This window comes from Solea solea, chromosome 11 (assembly GCF_958295425.1).
Source record: "Solea solea chromosome 11, fSolSol10.1, whole genome shotgun sequence".
NCBI classification, from domain to species: Eukaryota; Metazoa; Chordata; class Actinopteri; order Pleuronectiformes; family Soleidae; genus Solea; species Solea solea.
In genome coordinates this window covers 15804815-15820994 of record NC_081144.1, presented here as the reverse complement: position 1 = coordinate 15820994, position 16180 = coordinate 15804815, and the positions used below count along the sequence as shown (strand labels likewise).

The 16180-nt window shown below is 41.2% G+C and overlaps 1 protein-coding gene across 3 annotated transcripts in view; it reads left to right on the top strand.

The window, feature by feature from the left end:
• Positions 1–16180, top strand: part of LOC131468690 (probable G-protein coupled receptor 153) — a 30885-nt gene that overhangs the window by 2779 nt on the left and 11926 nt on the right. For all 3 annotated transcript variants that reach the window (XM_058643207.1, XM_058643205.1, XM_058643206.1), the window contains exons 2-3: positions 10571–11202; positions 14884–15313. In XM_058643207.1, the coding sequence (XP_058499190.1) occupies positions 10829–11202; positions 14884–15313 (804 nt within the window). In that variant the 5' untranslated portion in view covers positions 10571–10828. The remainder of the gene's footprint in view (positions 1–10570; positions 11203–14883; positions 15314–16180) is intronic.

The window sequence follows — 16180 nt, the reverse complement described above, 5'->3', positions numbered from 1 at the left end:
TTGTGACATCATCCCCTTGTTGTAATCACTGACTGATGCTTTCCTCTCTGTCCTATATTACAGTATAAATAATAATAATGATGATTCAAAAAGATTTCTATACAGTTTCAGATTTAAAACTAAAACTGTACGTTCATGAAATGTGTAATTTCAGTTGGGGTTAATTGGCAGAAAATGAGTATACAACCCACAAGCATTAGGGGTTTGGGGCGTGGGGGGGATAGAAAAATCAATATGGTGTGTCAATTTAAAAAAATCAATTTTCTTCCCGGAATGTGATATTGCTTCTAGCTTGATTGACAGGAACAGCTTAAAATAGCAGTTGCCAATTTACCTCCAAAAAGTATTGCAAGTTCTATTTATCAGTGTCATCTGCAGTCCAGGGTTTAAAAAGACATTTTCAAATTACAATTAAAGACACGTTTACAGTATGACCCAGCATCAGCTGAAAAACACTTTACATTGGTTTAAGGAGGGAAACAAAATCCCAATTATCCATATTATTGAATTGCAATACCCGAGTATCATGATACAATCCTATTGTGGCAAAAGCACATTGTCTCAGGCCTAATAAGTATGTTTGTATCAGCGCATAATCTCTTTAAAATAGGATTGGTAATGTGTAATTCAGGCAGGGGTCATGAAGTATTGAGGCCGCCATCTTGTGCCACCATGTTTCTACAGTGGACAGAAAGTGGACAAATCAGCCAGAGGGTGTGTTAACTGTTACTTTTGTTACAATCTGCGCGTCACACATTTTTACACTCTGGAACTTTGGTACCTTACTTAAGAGGATGGGAACCTTTTTCTTTTTAAGAACATCTGGCTGAGGAGTAAATAAAATATACACTCAGTAGTTTTATACCTGGCCACAGGGAGACAAGCCATTTCATTCTTAAGAGATATTCACTTTTAAGTAGTGCCCTGATTGGCTCATTGATCTGAGAGCTAGCATTTCATTCACTTTGTTATTTTGATGGAGAACCTACAGCAGGAGGCTATTGATTCAGGAGAGAAACCGTCTTAGCTCTCAGGAAGGTCAGAGGCAAAGGTCATGGAGCGCTTTCTATTTTCTGATGACTGGAGCTGATAAAGTTTCACTTTTTCCTGCACAGAGATGGCACATGGACTTTAATCTGGATTCAGGGGCCTCATTTATAAAACCTTGTCAGGATTAACCTGAAAAGTTGGTGTATGTATGAAACACAGAAAGTGCTTATGCATGTAAACATTTTGATTTATACAACCTTACACATGCTATATTCTCTTTATAAATAACAATAAATTGGTAATTATTAGTAGTCAGAAAGCATAAAACATAGAGAGAAGACACACAATGTGAAAATAAGAGATACTTGTTGGTGAAGTGGATTCTTACAGTGCATTATCTCAACACTGTTACATTCTTCACAATAAAAAAAAAACTTTCTATAACGCAGGAATGAGATAAAACTCAAAACATGAACACATCAGTTGAAGCACAATATGATAATGTATGGAAAAATGACTCTGATCTTCTCGGCTGAAGCACAAGTATTGTTTTATAATTACAGCGTTTTTTAATATTTTTTTGCAATAACAAATACCTCGTAAGCATTTAAATGGTGTGTGTGTAAACATTCATATTTCAAGGAGTAATAGGCAAGCAGGTATTCCTTTGTTTGTATAAAAATACGTCTCATACTTTTGCACAAACAATATCTTGTTATCAGTCATAACAGTTTCTGGTTATTCATTCTTCTGCCACTGAAGTCACAGTCTCACCTCTCTGCCGTTTACGTGCGTACACGTTGGTCAGCGTTTCCATGAAGGACTTCACGTTTCCTAGACAAGTTTGTTTTTTGTAAATGTCAAATTTAGCGCAGAGAGAGACGGACGCCTTCTTCTGTGCATGAGCAAACTTTCAAAAATAAGGCCCCTGTCCTGTGGTTGGAGAAATTACTGTGATTAAAGGGAAGAGGCTTTTGCTCCCAACATGTTATTGTTGTCTCAGTCCTTGAGTACGAGTGCTAGAAATGAAAGCAACTAAGCAGAGTTACTGACTGAGGGAAGATCATCACGCGCTACAGGCAGGATGAAAATGTCGACACTGGACACGGGATAACTAAAACCTGCTCGGTCAAATGTAGATTATTGGAGTACCACAGGGAGTGATAGTGGGCACTCCTCACCTCTGACTGCGATTGCTTGACTGATAATTATATTATTAACAGAAAGCAGCTGACTTGAAAGAATCTTGACAAAGGAAATTCAATTATATGTTCATTATACTGTAATTACCATTTCTGATACTTTTGGATTTTCCCAGCATGACTTAAAGGTGCAGTGCGCTAACATTTAGGAAGATGTATTGGCAGATATTGAGTACACTACTCGTATGTGTGTTTCTATACGGGTGTAATTGCTTTATAATCAGTCTGGTTTCGGGTGCCTAAGTATAAGCCTGTCGTATGACCTTTAGTCACAGGGCCTTGCTTGCTGCCATTTTGAGTTGTCGTATTTCTACAGCAGCCTGATTTGAGGATTCCTCTGTTTGTTACTGTCATAAAAAAAAAAATGTGGTCTTGTGGTTACAAAACAAACCCCCGTCTCATTGGAATCTGTACTTGGCAGTGGCGTGCACAGACATTTGGAAGGGCAGGGGCGGAAATAAAAAAAGGGCACCTACTGTGCACTGGTGGGTCAGGCACCACTACCTTATCATTTCCCACATTCGCACACACCTGTGTTTACCTATAAAAGGACATCCTTTACAGCACAGCATCACTTTCTGTCACTGAGATGAGCAGTTTTCTATCCAGCACTGAATGCCCTTTCTTCTAAGGACGTCCTTTGGGACACTGTCATGTAGGGACAGTAGGGAACTTCATAACAGCAGCCTGATTGGTTGGAAGGGCACCCATAGGAAACAAAGTTGCAAGGCCATCTTAAAGGGCACTGCATCACTCCTTCAGTTCAGTTTTTCAAATGTATATTTTGCTTTGGAGGGCAGCCAGTAGGGCACTTCCTCATGTTTTTACCACTCGTCTTTAGGCACTCCATTACGGCTTCATAGGGGGGAAGCCCCCCTGTGCACACCGCTGGTACCTGGGATGGTATGGCTCATGTACGTTGGTGCCCTTCTCAGCATTAGACAGTGGAAACAACTGAACCAAACTGTACCACTTGGAGGAAACAGACATAAGTTGTCTTTGATACGTTAACGTTTGGCCCATGCCTTGTCTATTCTCACTGTAACCACAGTCTTTTTTAAGCACACTGGGTTTAAGCAGATGGTGCTGATTGTTTGTCATGCAGGAGTGAACCTCTCTGGGATTCTGGTAACCAATAACTTAATAATGAGCACTTACTGGCTATGAGGAAGACTGATTGTGTTTTGGCCTCTGAAGGGCACAGCGATCGCTCAGGAGTTGAAGGAGAGGAGAGCTCTCCACCGGCACTGTGTGGGTGATACTTTACACTGGCTGAATCCATAATATGACAGATGATAATCTGCACATCAGCAATCATAGTAATACAGAGCTATATTGCTATAATAATACCATGTCTTATAATATAATCAGTATTTAATTATATGATTAACTTTATGAATGACCAGAGGAGAGGCAGGTGTTTTAAGTCTAACATTGTCTGTAAATTTTTGCTTCTTCCCCTATCGCAGACCATTTGCTTCACCTTAACTACTGTTAATTAGCTGTTTTATTTCTTTATTACCCATTTACTGTTGCCAGGAGGCTAATTGCCTGCACATTTTGAATAATAACCTTAATAACCTCACTGTAAAATTAGAGAAGAGCCTCTGGTAAATCATCTCCTCGGCTCAGTGTTCCTTTGGTACAAAACCTAAGACTGTACCACTGTTTTTAAGGACCTCATTATTTTAAGGACTGTGGGGCTGCCCATGGCCAAGTGAAAAGGGCACTTGGATTGTAACTGGAGGGGCACATCCAGGATAGGAGTGGCATCCAGTGCATCCAGGCATAAAAATCTCTGACAAATGAAATATGCGGGTCATCCGCTGTGGTGAACCCTAGAGAGGAAAGAAAAACACTTTAAAGGACTTAATCTATGAGTATGCAAGTATATATACATTCAAAATGTCTTGCTGTTTGTTCACTGGAGGCTTCGACTTTTCACACAACACTGGCATCAAGGATTCAGAGACTATAAGCTGTAAAGAAATGTGGCCTTTCCTGTTGTGAGGCTAAATACTTGGGAGCTCTTTCTACCTGTGATCATGGGCCTGAATAACAATCACCTGGTAAATGAGGACCAGAAAGTTGCTGATAATAATCTGTGGATCAGGTTTGTTTATAGTGTGTCCAGGATTAAAGAACATTAACAGACAGTAATATTAAAGAGGACATAGCCCGGACGTGCCAATTAACGCTGCATTTCTGTGTGTATCTGCGTCATTACCTCGTTTATGAAGCCATAAAAGTCCGTAACAATCAGTTCAAGCACTGCTGAGAGCGCAGGGTTTGATTGTTTTCCTGAGCTCTACGAAGCGGAACGGCACTTCCGTTGACTAGTTAAGTCACTGGCGAATTTCACCACTCCTCTAAACAGCAGCGCCTCCTAGTCCGGGCACTAGAGTCCGGGCACATCCGGTGACGTACTTTCAACTGTAGAAGAAGAAGAACTACTCTCGTTGTAGCTGCTGAGCTCCGTACAACCGATATGCTCAGCGGCTACAATGAGAGTAGTTCTTCTTCTTCTATGGTTCAAAGTAGCAATATAAAGAAGGACACAGCACCAAACTTCACCTAAAGGAAGGAGCAGTGCCAACAATACGTATATTACAATTTTTACAAACCGTAAAACTGTCTTTGTGTGCTTGTTTTGTCGTTTAGCATTAGCGATAGCCGGCTACACGCTAAGCTACACGCTATGCTCGTGTTTCATTTGCATGTGTGTTTATCATCTCGGTAACCACATTGTTATCTAAGCTACAGGCGTCCTGCAGCAGTCTTTCACTTGTCACAGTGTCTTCTGACTCTGGGTCAGACTCCGGACGGCATTACTCAATGTTTTGATAATTGCTAGCGGTGCATCTGCCTTTCCAGAGGGGGAGCTGCGGGTCTGAGAGCTGACGTGCCAATTACGTCACTTCCAGGTAACTGGCCAATCACAGGACAGTGGGGAAAGCTCTCGTTGGCTGGCCAATCACAAGACAGTCCGTGTTCTGCGTGTGTGGTTTTGGTCTGAAACAGCGTGGCTGACGAGAGCGTCAGTGATGGGACATTTACATCGGCTCGTTTGTAGCGACTAGGACGTTTTTGACCATGAAAACGACTTCATGTTTGTAAGTACACCTCCATATCTCACATAGAAATGAGATAGGACCATGCTATGGCCTCTTTAAAGATCGGTCAACATAACTAAACTATTAGAGTGAAGAAGAACAAAAGCATTAGCAGCAGTGATGTAATAGATTTCATTTCTTTAAAGTGGAGCAGGGGAATAGCCTGCCCTGACATTTCCCGGACAAAAATCAGCCAGGACTGTCTAAACACTGGGCACTGGGAGTGTTTATAACTGTAAAAGTGAAGCCAGGTGCCAGTGCAAAAAGCATACCTGCTGACTCAACTGTCCCAGTAAAACAGCTGTCATGGATAAGTACCTGTGACGTAAAAATTAAAGACCTAGGTTGTGCTCTGGGGAAAAGCTATGCTGCCTCTTGGGGCAGAGTATTTACCTCTGTGACAGCTCTAGGGCTGAGTGGCTGCAGTAAGACTCCATGCAGCAGAGAGCTTTCAAACAGACGTTTACTCCCAACGTCTACTCCAACTTCTGCCAGTTTGAAGCTGAGAGAAGTGGTCAGATTTCAATCGGCTCACACACACGGGGTTCCACACCCAACACACTCTGACCGACAGTGTGCTGAGTGAACACGGTTGTATTGTGATTCTTGGAACAGGTTTCTCTGTAATTATTGGTTTGATTCCACGTCCATCTGGGCCTTAGATCCTTTTGCCCCGATGCCAAAATCTGTTCAGACACACTTGTCTGTTCATCTCTGTGTCTCCACTGATTATAGTTTAAGGTGAAGAATGAAAAACCTTTTCAGTAAGTGCAAATGTTTAAAGTGATAAGTCAATCATTCAGGAGAAGACTTACTCTCTGCATAGAAATAAAAAATAAAAAAACAGCAATGTTGTCTAATCTTTCCTGAAAAACAACATTGAATAAGATTGTAAAACATACCTAAGATCAGGAGTCATTTCTGTGCTGACCAATATGTTCTGCAGTTTACTCATGGTTTTTTTCACTACTTATAGATTCGAGCAGGCACTTCTTTTCTAAATACCTTAGCAAAATGTTGGTGGCACACTCTTATTGCTATTATTACTGAATGTTGCATTTGCAAGGCTGAACCTTTGCCACACAAATGCCTTATCAATATCATTTGCAAATTAAACATGTACGAGTACTTTATTCGTTTGAACAAAGTCTCTTTGTTTGAGTCTCAGAAATCATTTACCGCTCATTACACCAAAGGTTAATTGCTCCATGGAATTTCATCAGTTCAAGATGTGAATTATTGATAGGACCTTGCTCTAAAGCGGCTCTTCATATTTGGACGTAAACAGCGGGGAGGTGTAAAAGGCGTCATTATTAAATAGGTGTGGCGTGTTCCTAGTTTCTGATCTTCCTTGTATCAACACCTCGGTGAATCTGTGCAACACTATTAACACTCAATATCTTGATGTTAAAGCAAAAGTCTGTCCTGCTTGTGTGTAATCGTCGGTGCTGATTTCCCCCGTGACGTGGACAGATTTGGCCTGCAGGCCCAGGGGATTGTGGGTGATCAAGCTGTTAGATCCACTGTGGTGATGAAACTCATCGGTCATCAGTCAACCAGCGCTACAACCTCCAGCTTATGACTGTAACTGCACATAATTATTTGTTAGTGCGCAGGCGGCGCTTCACACCATTTTTATGTTTTCTCTCAGTTCACGTTGTAGTTTTTTAATGTGTATTTTATCAATTTTCTCCTCCGCATGTATACTCGGGCTCGGCGAGTTGTCTGTTCGCCTGTTTTAGTTAAATTACGGCCTTAGCTGGATTAAACTGTGCATGTAAACCTACTGAGTGTGTATTCTTTTTCACATTGAAGCCACTGATGCACAAAAATGGGAGGTGGGGATAGTGATGGGGCAAATTTCCATTGGCATAGGTGTTACATTGATGACACTTTGGAAAAGCTTTGGAATATATAATTTTCAGGAACAGAGGTGAGTTTTTAATCAATGCCAAAAAAGGACATTATATCCAGCTATTCCTAGTGCTTATAAACATGCTGGACTGACCTTGTTAGACCCTGCTGATATCGTTTGTATGTAATTGAAATTTTCCCTCTTCAGCCTCAGGTCACCCAAGCTTTTTTTAATTCACAGATTTCTGCCTATAATGGTGAATTACAGACACAAGTGGGAACTGTTGTGTTCTCTGTCATGTATACAGTGCTTGTTTTTGGTTAATCCCATGAAAGGGTTACAATAAGCTAAAATCAATAGCACCTTATCACAGACAGTGAATTTCTGACAGCCTAGTGAATGATAACAGAACCGGAATATAAACAGTGAACATTTGTAAACCGATTGATAAGATATGGTATAATTACCTTGAACTTAGATGTCAAACTAAGACATCTGTTCATTAGATGAAGCTTTAAAACCAGTTGTGGTGCAAAGCTTTTAATTCTTGTTCCCTGTCTGTTAGTGAAGTTCATTTTACATGTGTTTAAATCCTCCATCTGTTTGGTCTATGCTGCATCCTTCTTCTAAAAACCGGCACTGTCAAGAAGTACAATCAGACTTGGTCACCTGACCTTTGTTTTCTTTTTACCTGAAGGTTGTTGTGGGCGTTTTCACTCATACTCCAGACTGTTTGCAGCCGTCTCGCTCTACTAACACCATGTTGCTGCTGCCTCCATCTGTCTGAAAAACACAGAGAGGTTATTGTGGAGCTGATAGGTCTAATCAGCAACCATTGAAACGAGTGCAACACACATTTGTTTATATTTATGATGTATACACTGGTTTAAAGTGCAGTGGCTGTGCACCAAAACAGTGCAGTCGTGGGTACGATGAGTTTAACAATGCGCTCACAGAGATATCACTGAGTGACTCCTGTCACAACCTTACAGTCATGTGCTGATGCTTATAAGCCCTTATGGTTTGTAGCTTCAGTAACATGTGGATCAGAAAATGAGCAGATTAGCAAATTCATCAGTTACCTGAAGACATGCCGTGTTTGCTTTAAAAAAAAAAGGCTAAAGGCGACACAGTAAAGTATATTCCCACTGAGTGGAAGATGGTGAGGAGCAGTGCATTAATAAACTGAGAGGTGAAAATGTGATTTAACCAATTATGGAACAAGCTGTGATGGAGCCAGTGATTTACCCTCTCTGTACAAGACCTAAAAAGGTGTGGAACTCCTTGTGTTTGAAGGTCACACAGACGCTTCTCAAACAAAACGCAACTACCTAAGTCTTAATACTTGACCTGTATTTTTATTGTCTGATGCTAACTTTCTTAAGTCTTTTTTGCTTCTAAAAGGAAAAATAGATTTGCTGCATGTTTCAGTCACAGTGTGACACTGTTGTTGTCATCTTACAGTCAGAAGACAAACTGTGGAAACTACCATAGGGATTCCTGTTCTTTTAATATCCCAGCCTGCTGTAACGTGTTTTTATGTGATTTTAGGGTGTGATAACACTTTTGTAAAACACTTTGTTTTCTTTGGTGATCTTGCTTAATTATCTTTTTGTAAATGTGATTTCTTGTAAACTAAATTTTCATGGACAATCAGTCAAAGTCTGCTGTTTTTTGTTTGTTTTTTTTGTTTTTTTTTTTACCTTAAGCCTAGTGTAATAGATCGGGTTAGTCAGGTTTAGCTGCAGCTTATTTTAACATTATTTCAGCAGTAGGTGTGTTGATGTAATGCCATAATTTAATTCCTGACCAACTGTGCCATTTTTTCTGGATCAGTTCGTATTTAAGGTGTTACTTAAGGTTAAGGTTAATTGGACTTGCTTGGTTCCACAACAGGACCAGAGGATCCTTGAAAGCTCCTGCATCAGCAGAACTGAATATGATTGGCTGTCCGATGTTTAGCTGTTATCATTTCCGCCGTCCCTTCTCTGAGGTCCTGCCCCCAGCATGTCAGTGTTTGGACAAGCCAAAAGCCAGGAAATGGCTGTGACGCCATGCTCCAGCTGTGCCAAGCATGTTTCCCACCACAGTGAGAAAACCAAGTGTCATTCCCATTGGTTTCCACTCATACTCATCATGCTCCATCATCTAATTTCCACGAAACTGGAATATAATTGAGCAATAATGACCATTAAGTCCTCACTAAAATGAAAGCTACGAGCTTTGTTTTTAAACGTGTGCTACAAAACTGTTGGTGATAACACTGCATACGATTGTGTTTTGTTAAGTGAGCATTTTAAGAAGAGCCTCTGCCTTGATACAAACCAAAAAAACACAGAAACACTGTGCAATAAAGTGAAGTCCATGCCCGAAATCATCATCACAAACGGCTGTGACATCATTCCTGTCAAGCTAACTCAAAATCTCTTTAACAGTGTCAGCCGACAAAAACAAAAACAACTCCATTAGTAGGATTGCGAAACAGAACTATTCTAACTATTTGGATATCGATTATTATTTATCATCAGGATTATTTATGTAGTGTATGAACTGTACATTGGTGCAAACTCAGAAAGATATTTGATTTACAATGATATAAAACACAGGGTCACATGGCGGAGTAGTGGCTAGCACTGCTGCCTTACAGTAAAAAGACCTGAGTTCACAATCCAGTCCAGTCTGTATGGAGTTCTCCGTGTGTATGTGTGGGTTTTCTCCAGTTTCCTCCCATAGTCCAAAAATACACAGAGGTAAATTGGACACTCTAAATTGACCGTGAATGAGAGAGTGAATGTTTGATTTTCTCTGTTTGTCCTGCGATGACCTGTCCAGGGTTTTGCCCTGTGTCAGCTGGGATTGGCAGCAGCGCCCCCCTGTGACCCTCATGTGGAGGATAAAGCAGCCGACAATGAATCATGAAATACTACTCCTTTTAATTTTGTTGTACAAATGACTTACAATGTTTATTCATTATTAAAATGTGTGCCACTCAATTTTCTATTTCGATCAACTACTCGATAAATGTGCTTGGTGTTTGATGAACACTGGTTAAACATTACAACATTTCTTTCTATTTTAATTCCCATCCTGTCTCTGCTCAGGAGTCACAGCTCCTTCACAGCTCCCACATCAGAGCAGTTTGGACATTTAATTCTATAAAATGGCAAATTGCTTAATGCCATTTTCTCCCATATTACTGTTCAGTATTAACCACATTATACGGATGTCTGTCAGTATTAACAGCAACAGTTAACTGCTGTGATTAATGTAACCCTATTAATCCTTCGGGATGAGAAATGATGGTCGATTACGGATTATTTTGAATTGGACTGACTGAATGTAATTTTCCTTGCATCCTCATTCACTCTCTGATCACTGTGTCCCTCCTTTTTTCTCTCCCTCTCTCCCAGCCTCAGGCTTACAAAGGAAGTGGCCTGGCTCTGCTGTCCTCCCCCTCTAACGTCCCACTGTGTCACACCACTGCTATATTCTGTTCCCACTGTGCCCGACCCATGGAGAGTGCACACCCACCCAGATAGGATGCCTGCCCTGCCCAATGCCCTGCATCCCCTCCTGCCCGTCACCACCTCCTCCTTCTCCTTGTGTGTTCCTGCTCTCGCCAACAGTTCCTCCAAGTCTCCCGAGGCTCCACCCCGCCCCACTACAACATGGTGGATGAGATAACCACCATGAAGGATGATGTCATCAACGCCAACACGCTGGCTTGGCTGGTCTGCTCGGGCGTGTCCATCCTGGCCAACACTTGGAGCATCCTCAGCGTCAGTGCCAAGCAGAAGAAGTGGAAGCCGCTGGAGTTTCTCATCTGCACGCTGGCGGGCACGCACATCCTTAACATGGCCATCCCCATCACCATGTACTGTGTCATAACGCTGCGCCGCCATCACTCCAACTACGATTGGAACGAGGGTCTGTGTAAGGTGTTTGTCTCCACCTTCTACACGCTCACTTTAGTCACCTGCTTCTCCGTTACCTCACTCTCTTATCACCGCATGTGGATGGTACGCTGGCCTGTAAACTACAGGTAAGATTCTCTGTCTGTCCTGTGTGTGTCTGAATTCTTCTAACATATTGCCAGGTATTATTGCAGGAGACATACAACTTTACATTACAGTTCCTTAACAACAGTATTTTAATCAGTAATAGTAATAATTAATAATGTTATATTACGGTTATACCATCTCCCAGGATATATCTTAGTAAAAAAGTGGTAATAGTGTTGTAATGACATAGATTATTGTTGTGAAGCTGTGAACCCTGTGAATATTTGCTATTTGACCAGAGACATGATAGTTTTTGCATCTCCTGCAACCAAACACCTACTGGATAATACCAGCTATCAATCACACTGGTGTACACTTATATGTTCTAAGCTTTATCATCTATTCTCCTCTAAATGGGAACATAATTAATGCAAATGTATTTAACTGGCATCCTTCTCTTTTGAAGAAGACCCAGAAACTAGTGATTGAGACCATTAACTCTCTGTTGACTGGAGTTATAAATCAAGTGAGAAGTAGACTTATTTTCTCATGGATTTCCATTCAATTCAGTTTTTTGCAACCAACGGAGTCGCCCCCTAGTGGCTAGCTGCCACTTCAGTCCTACTCCTAGGCCTTAACTTTTCAAACCAAAAGAGTTTGTCAATTTCTATATACAGTCTATGGGTAAATAAGGGCATAATATTACATTAATACCATGTTATTTCCAACGTAATATCAAGTAGCTTGATGATGACACTTACTTTCAGTGTAATACATTAACATGGAAATATTTGGGCATCTAAATGAGTTGAAATTCATCCTCTTTTATGTCCCACAAGCCATGTTTAGTTTAATACTATTAATATGATGTTTAATGCAGGGACTAGTTACTTTGGAAACACCTGCAGTAGTTTCTTTCTGTGTTATAAATCAGAGCTGCATAATGCTAATCGATCTGTTTTTATTTATTATTCAGTTCGTGATTCTATCACATTAAACCAAAACTTGACATCAGTTTCATTTCACTGAAGAAATAATCAGCGTGAAAACTGTAGTCAGTGTGATCTGTGGATTATCACCATGGCTCGATACCAGGAGTAAAGTGAGAGAATTGGTTTTGTGTTGTTATTCAAGGGAGCTAACGCTTTACCATGCCTCGACACTTCCCATCACAGGCACTTGGTATTTTCTGTTTTTCATATGTTTTCATTTGACGTGTTAATCAAAAGGATACCGTGAATACACTGACATACTGAAGTTCAAACACAGTTCTTTAGCAAAATGAATTACTCTGAAGTAGAATTTATGAAAATAAAGGGGGATGTGACTACTGTTCAGATGAATGTCACTTGTTCACCTGTTGACCTTTGTTTTGGCACAAGGTTCATTTCTCCCCTGCTGGTTGCAGCGGTTAGAGGTAACACCACGGAAAACCCACACTCAGACCTCGCCCAGACTTTGCTGACATCACGAAGTAGCTCTGAATAATCATATGGATCAGGTTCACATCACATCAACATTCAGCTGCTGCAGTAACACCATTTCTGTCACGTTAGACTCCCGAGACATCTGCTGCTCACATGAAATCAGATGTTCTGAGCGACATTGCTGCTTCCTTTGGCAAAAACAAGAGTTTGATTCCATTCGGTCTTTATTCAGTTCCACGTGTATAAAACCTGCTTCAACAAGACTGATGTGCTGATGATTATCAATGACCAGTCATCAACTTTGCTCCAATAAGACCCAACGCTTGTCAGACAATTCACGATAAAGATAGTTACAAGATACAAGTTGTGATTGTGTATCTACCTCTGGTCATCAGACAGTGATTTTCAGACAAATGTATTTAGAGGGCAAAATACTGTTAATACTACAAGTTGAGCACATATGAAATCTCTGTTCATAAATGCTGAATACTAACAAGCTACTGTGTGGGTTATTGAAATGATACAGGAACTGATGCTGTGGTGCATGTGGTGAGAATCAATTTTCTATTGCCTCCCTCTTCCTTCACCACTGAAAAAAGTTGTGATTGTACTTCCTGTGGCATCAGGCCTGCAGATGCTCAGCCTACAATCAGCTTGGCCAATTTCACAGCTCGGTGCAGATAAGCACACATTCAAATAAGATGTGCAAACTTCCTTTAAAATACAAGCTCCATCGTACTATGTGTATCGCTCGTACAGCTGTCACTAGTGGTTAATGCTCGCACAGAGATACCAGGTGATACACTGATGCTCGTATCTCCCTCGTCTGTTCTCTCACTCATTCCACTTAAATTGTCTCATCTCCTGTCTGGAAACATGGACCTCCCTCTTGAAGCTTGATTTCCAGTCACGTTCAACAATAATGGCATACAGCGATAGCTCAGGTGTTGCGCTGTGTAATCGCTCTTCATCTTTCATTTAAATTGCTCCACATTTGCCTTGCTGAGCTTGCATGGCTGCCTTTTTCCTCTGACATTAACGCACAGCGAAAGGCCTCATTATGAATTCCTACCTTGTACTTGGGCAGCTGTTCTCATCACCCCGCGCTAGCTATCTCTTAGGACCATTTTCCCTTGCAACGCTCTTTCTCTGGTAATAGATTCAAGCAGCCTGGTGACGTAACCTCGCCATCATACGTACCCCAGGCACATTCAGGAGAGGCTGGCATTATTACTCACACTGACGACAAGGCCCACTTGTGTTCTCACAAAGCCATAGTGCAAAGGTAGAGGCTGCTGCTGCTGCTGCTGCTGCTGCCGCTGCTGCTGCCGCTGCCGTCGTCTTATTGTGTTAGTGCATATAAGCCAATACACGAGTAGTTCCATGACATTTTGGAAAATGAGAAAAGGTGACACTCTGGTTTTCTCCAGGAAGACAGACTGGGCTTCCTCGCTAATGAAACAGGGAAAGTACATGTATGTGAGCATTCTAGCACTCTATCTACATGTCCTTTATTATTATGATTATTGTTATTATTATTATTATTATGACCTAGACTTAAGTGACTTGTGACTACGTCCACAAGACAAAATGTATTTCATTGCCGATACCTTGGACAGCTCACTTACCTCAAGTAAGCCGTCACTGGAAGGATAGTGCAGACTTTAATTACATTTTGGAAATGAGAACACCAGTCAGTGCTTGCCTTTTTTTTCTTTTTTCTTTTTTTTTCCCACTGTTGCAAACCTTGCAAAGAAGCCACGCTGCCAGAGGACACAGACACATTCAGCAAATTGCTCGACTGTAAAAATGACTTGGAGGTGAGAGGAAATAGAAATCTCCTCAAACTGAAATAGACCTGGATGACAAATAGACTGACGTTTATGGAAAGCAATCTTTTGCCATCAGCAAAGCATTGATTTCCCTCCATTCTACTCCAGTTCATCTCTGTGATGACTGTGTGGGTTGTTTTTTTTACACATCTATTATTTTGTCACATGTCTATTAAATTGCCATATCTTGTTCGATTGTTCTTTCTGCTGATAAACAGCTCTTATTTCTAGTCTGTCTGCTTATAAAACAACCTTTAAACAAGTATTTAACTTAATTTTTACTTCTACATAAACATACTTTCACCTCAATATTAGTAGATCAAGCACCTTAACAGTGTGTGTTCGTCAACAATATCGTGTCCATACACTTCCACCAGTAACAAGGGTCAACGTTGACAGGTTGTAAGAGGCAAAAAACAATGTTTTAATCATAATTGTGACAGCAGATCTGTTTCTGTTTCAGGTTGAGTAACACCAAGAAGCAGGCAGTGCACACAGTTATGGGCATCTGGATGGTCTCCTTCATCTTGTCCACACTTCCAGCTGTGGGCTGGCATGACACCAACCACCGCTTTTACACCTCTGACTGCAAATTCATCGTGAAAGAGATTGGCCTGGGCTTTGGCGTGTGCTTTCTGCTGCTGATTGGCGGCAGCGTGGCCATGGGTGTGATCTGCATTGGCATTGCGCTTTTCCAGACCTTCTCCATTCAGGCAGGTCACAATGCCGACAAGAACAAGTTCAATGTCCCCACCATAGTTGTGGAGGATGCCCAGGGCAAACGCAGATCATCCATTGATGGGTCGGAGCCTCTCAAGACGTCCCTGCAGATCACTTACCTGATCAGTGGCATCGTCTTCATCTACGACTTCCTGACTGGCTTCCCCATACTGGTGAGTTGACTGTTTGTCCAAAAGCCACTACCTCAAATTTGAATGAATGAATGATTATTCTCCAACTACTACTATGGGAGTGTTCCAGTGTGAATCTGCTGACACCTAGGTCCACAGACTTTAAATAAAGGGGTATGTTGGTATGGTTTCGCCATTTTACAAGATCAGCTGAGCTTTCAAAAATCTCTGGGCTGTTTGAAAACAAAAGACTATTTTTGCCTGTTATTTTTTTTCTACAAAAATGTTTCCTACCATCTGTTTCCACAGGAACACACCTGTGTGCTGAGCTGCAAGCAGCAACACACATTCTATGATAAACTACAGACCATACACACACAGCTTGTGTTATTATGATTGTGTTAAATGAGCTGATGTTTTTTTTTCCTCTCTCCTGCTTCACTAGGAAAACTTGGGTGTACAGTATTTGAGATATGACTCTCTCTGTAAACTGGTGTGTTGCCTCTTCTTAGAAAACAGCCACACTCACAAGCGTACAGTGAGGTCAGGCCTGTAACCTCTTGTTCAGAGGGTGGGAGACCTGTATGCTGAATGTAATCATCAGTGGAGAGAGAGAGAGAGAGAGAGAGAGAGACAAAACAGAGTTCATTGGGGTAAAAATTAAAAATGAAGGCGAAAAAGAGCAGTGGGTGGAATTATCCACCACAGCTCCTAGTCCTGGACAATACCATGCTGTTTTATTATTTACATGAACTCAAGTGCTTCTGCTCATGTAAGTGGGTCAGACTAATTGAGTATGGGTGGTAAAGTATGTGCGTCTTTATATATATATATACAGTCTGTGGAGTGTATCTGATGGAGGAGGAGGCGGCGAATGATAGCTACAATAATAACAGCGCTGAGAGTGAT